The 3,958-nt window shown below is 49.7% G+C and overlaps 1 protein-coding gene across 4 annotated transcripts in view; it reads left to right on the top strand.

Annotated features, from left to right (window-relative positions):
- The window catches only part of Zdhhc4 (zinc finger DHHC-type containing 4), a 13,885-nt gene that overhangs the window by 9,070 nt on the left and 857 nt on the right, over positions 1-3,958 (top strand). For all 4 annotated transcript variants that reach the window (XM_021162593.2, XM_021162595.2, XM_021162594.2 and 1 more), the window contains one exon: positions 678-922. In XM_021162593.2, the coding sequence (XP_021018252.1) occupies positions 678-922 (245 nt within the window). The remainder of the gene's footprint in view (positions 1-677; positions 923-3,958) is intronic.

The raw sequence follows: 3,958 nt of genomic DNA, 5'->3' as shown, positions 1-3,958 counted from the left end.
GTGTGTGTATGTGTGGGTAGATGTGTGGCATATGTGTGTATGTGTGGGTAGATGTGTGGCATGTGCATGTGTGTGTATGTGTGGGTAGATGTGTGTCATGTGTGTGCATGTGTGGGTAGATGTGTGTCATGTGCATGTGTGTGCATGTGTGTGTATATGTGTGACATGTGTGTGCATGTGTGCATGTGTGGGTAGATGTGTGGCATGTGCATGTGTGGGTAGATGTGTGGCATGTGCATGTGTGTACATGTGTGGGTAGATGTGTGGCATGTGCATGTGTGGGTAGATGTGTGGCATGTGTGTGCATGTGTGCATGTGTGGGTAGATGTGTTGCATGTGCATGTAGAGGCTGGAGGTTGATGTCGGGCATCTCCTTTAGTCACTCTTCACCTTATACATGGATGACTGAGCTGGCTCTCCCTGAGGTAGCCAGCTTGCTCAGGTAACCTGGCCGAGCCTGCCTGTCATCCATCCATCTGGGACCTGAGCTGCAGGCATGCTTGCAGAGCAGGCTCTTGCCCCAGAACTATTTCCCAGCAGCATGGCCTGCAGCTCTGAAAGCCAGGTGACAACAGCTGCCCCGTCCCCAACTGTCAGTGCTGACAGTGAAAACTCCAGGGTCATTTTGTATTGTCTCACCAAGGAGGAGGCCAGCTGAAGCAGTCCTTTCTCTGCAGGGCTGTGTGACCGCTGTGTGCACCGGTTCGACCATCACTGTGTTTGGGTGAACAACTGCATCGGGGCCTGGAACACCAGGTACTTCCTCATTTACCTCCTGACGCTGACGGCTTCTGCTGCCACCATAGCCACTGTGACTGCTGCTTTTCTGCTCCGCCTAGTGACAGTGTCTGATCTCTACCAGGAAACTTACCTAGATGACTTGGGGCATTTCCAGGCTGTGGACACTGTCTTTCTTATTCAGGTAATTTTGCGGTGGGTCTCAGGAAAACATGAAGCTACTCTTTTATCATTTAAAAAAAATTCCTTTTATTAATTCTTTGAGAATGTCATACATGCATACAGTGTATCTTGCCCCTCCCAACTTTGTGTCCTCTCTGGGCTGCCCATATATACTGATAGGTGTGGGACCATTTACTAGATCATGCTCAACCTTCCTGGACCCACACCCTGAAAGGAAACTGACTGTCCCTGCCCCAGAAGCCATTAGCTGCCTCCAGCTCCTCAGCTAGGCTGTGGGCTTTGCTCCTCTCTGCCCTGTGGAATGTTGCCTGGCTTGATCTTGTGCAGACAACTGCGTCTGCTATGAGTTCATGATTCTGTCTTGTCCAGAGACACTGTTTTACTCTGATCCCCCTGGCCTCTGGCTAAAGAGGCTTTCTGTTCCCCTCCCCTGTCCTGTGATGGTTCCTGGGCCTTAGGTTTGTCTGTGTGTATATATGTGTGTGTGTGTGTGTGTGTGTGTGTGTGTGTGTGTGTGTGAGAGAGAGAGAGAGAGAGAGAGAGAGAGAGAGAGAGAGAGATGAATGTTCTGTCCTGTTTATGGCTGAGCACACTCTCACTCTTGACTGAATGTCGGCATTAGCCACTGTCCACTGTGCAAAGAATTTTCTCTGAAAGGTCTGAGACCTGCGCTAACCTAGGGTGTAGAGACGGCTTCAGAGGGCAGTTTGATACCGTGACCATTTAGCAATCCCTGGGACCATTGAGTCCTTAGGCTCTTGGTCCTTTATTCTTTTTGTTTTTGTTTAAATCCCTGACTTGCTGGCCTAGAACTTAATATGTAGATCATATTAAGTCTTGAACTCGCCGGGCGTGGTGGCGCACTCCTTTGATCCCAGCACTCAGGAGGCAGAGGCAGGCGGATTTCTGAGTTCGAGGCCAGCCTGGTCTACAGAGTGAGTTCCAGGACAGCCAGGGCTACACAGAGAAACCCTGTCTCAAACAAACAAACAAACAAACAAACAAACAAACAAGTCTTGAACTCAGGAGATCTGCCTAGAGAGGTTTGAAGTTAAAAGTGTTGTGCCATTACACCCAGCTAATATATGGGTTTTAAAAGTTAATGTAGCGGAACTTATTTATTAAAGGCAGGCTTTGAATTTTTGATCCTTTTGCTTCCCATCCTGTGTGCTGGGATAACTGGTGTGCACCACTCTGCCTGGTGTATGCAGAGCTGGAGATGAAGCTTCAGGGCTTTGTGAATGGACAAGTCAGTAGTGTTGGGGTGCTCAGGGTGTGGGCAAGCACATCACCGCTTCTGCGTTTGAGACCACTTTATTCCCCCAGAGGAAGCCTCGCCACCCCTCCTCCCCAGCCATGCTAACCACTCATGGGCTTCCTGTCTCCAGTTTCCTGTACCTGACATTGCAGGGTTCAGTTGTGCAGTCTGTGACCCTCCACACTGGCTCCTCACAGTGCTTGCTGTACAGCCCATGCTGTCGCCCCAGTATGTTCTTTATTATTCCTTTCTCTGACCACACCGCTCCCGTTCACCAGCACGGTATATTTTACACATTGAGAAGGTGGTAGATATTTGGCTACTCCAGTTTTTAGTTATTTTTGAGTAATGTTGCTGTGAGCAGCACACACACATTTCTAGTTACCACGTCTTCATTTCTCATGGCTGTGTGCTTAGAAGTAGATTTATTTATAAGGTCCTGTGGTGCCTTTTAACCACTTGAGCAATAGCTCGAATGTTTCCTACAAGCAGTGTATAAGGCTTCCAGTTTATCTGCATCTTCACCAACACATTAAATTACCTACCTCTATAGGTTTTTGTTTTGTTTGGGGTAGGGTATCACCACGTAACCCAGGCTTGCTCAGATCCTCAATCCTCCCGCCTCACCTTCCCAAGTGCTGGGAATGCATGGATTACTGCCCTGCCCAGTTGGTATTGGATTTTGGTCTAAGAAAGCTGAGATGCCCTTTGCCTACCGTCGGTCTCTTCTCTCCATGACTTGAGTTACACAGTTGCTCTAATTAAGAGTTTTGATTAGTATTTTTTCTTCCTCTGACTTCCAAAAACATTGAATTCTAATTTTTTACCCCTCCTATTCAGATAAGTAAGCACTTGGCTCAGGGTTCTATATGGCTGAGTGGGTAAGGCCCTTGCCATACAAACGAGGACCTCACTTCGGATCCCAGAACCCGTGTAGAGCACAGTGTAGCGGCACACATCTGGGATGGAGAGGCTGAGAGGTGGAGACAGAAAATCCCAGAAGCTCACAGGCTAGGCTAGCCTGGCATTGCAGCAGCAAGCTAGCTTCTAGCAAGGTAGAAAAGCACGGACAGATGCCTGACCCCATGCTCTGATGCAGACACGCATCATGGCGTGAACACCCACAGAGAACTCTTGCCCCAAAGGTTTAAAAGGGAACACGCAGTGTGAGACCTCCGCCCTGCCCGTCCTGTGCCAGTTCCCAGATGTGGCCTGGCCTTAGACCCTCACTGTCCTCGTGCCATAGTCACACAACACACCAGGGAGAGCCACGAGCCTTTCTGTTCTCACTGCGCACCAATCCACAGTCTGAGTTGACATTAATCGCTCCTTGGTGTGCTGTGCTGTGACTGACCCAGAGTCTCATTCTTCCTCACGCACGGCCATTTCGTCTGCTATTGTTTTGTTTTGATGTCTTGAGTCAAGGCCTTACTGTGACTTGGGCTGGCCTGAAACTTGCCAACCGTTTCAGCCTTGTGAGTGTTATGCTCACCAGCCTGCACCATCGCTCATAGGCAGAGATGCTGGAGGGCCGGGTACTGCTGTCAGTGCCCCTGGCCTGGTGTTCCTGTGCTCGGTGGCTTTAAAGAGACAGTGGTTTGCCTCGCAGGATTTTAGTTTAATGCACGAGCTGGCCGGGCGTGGTGGCGCACGCCTTTAATCCCAGCACTCGGGAGGCAGAGGCAGGTGGATTTCTGAGTTCGAGGCAAGCCTGGTCTACAGAGTGAGTTCCAGGACAGCCAGGGCTATACAGAGAAACCCTGTCTCAAAAAACCAAAA

Source organism: Mus caroli, chromosome 5 (assembly GCF_900094665.2).
Source record: "Mus caroli chromosome 5, CAROLI_EIJ_v1.1, whole genome shotgun sequence".
In the NCBI taxonomy this organism is placed as follows: Eukaryota; Metazoa; Chordata; class Mammalia; order Rodentia; family Muridae; genus Mus; species Mus caroli.
The sequence above is the reverse complement of the archived record's forward strand: the minus strand, read 5'-3'. Positions and strand labels throughout refer to the sequence as shown.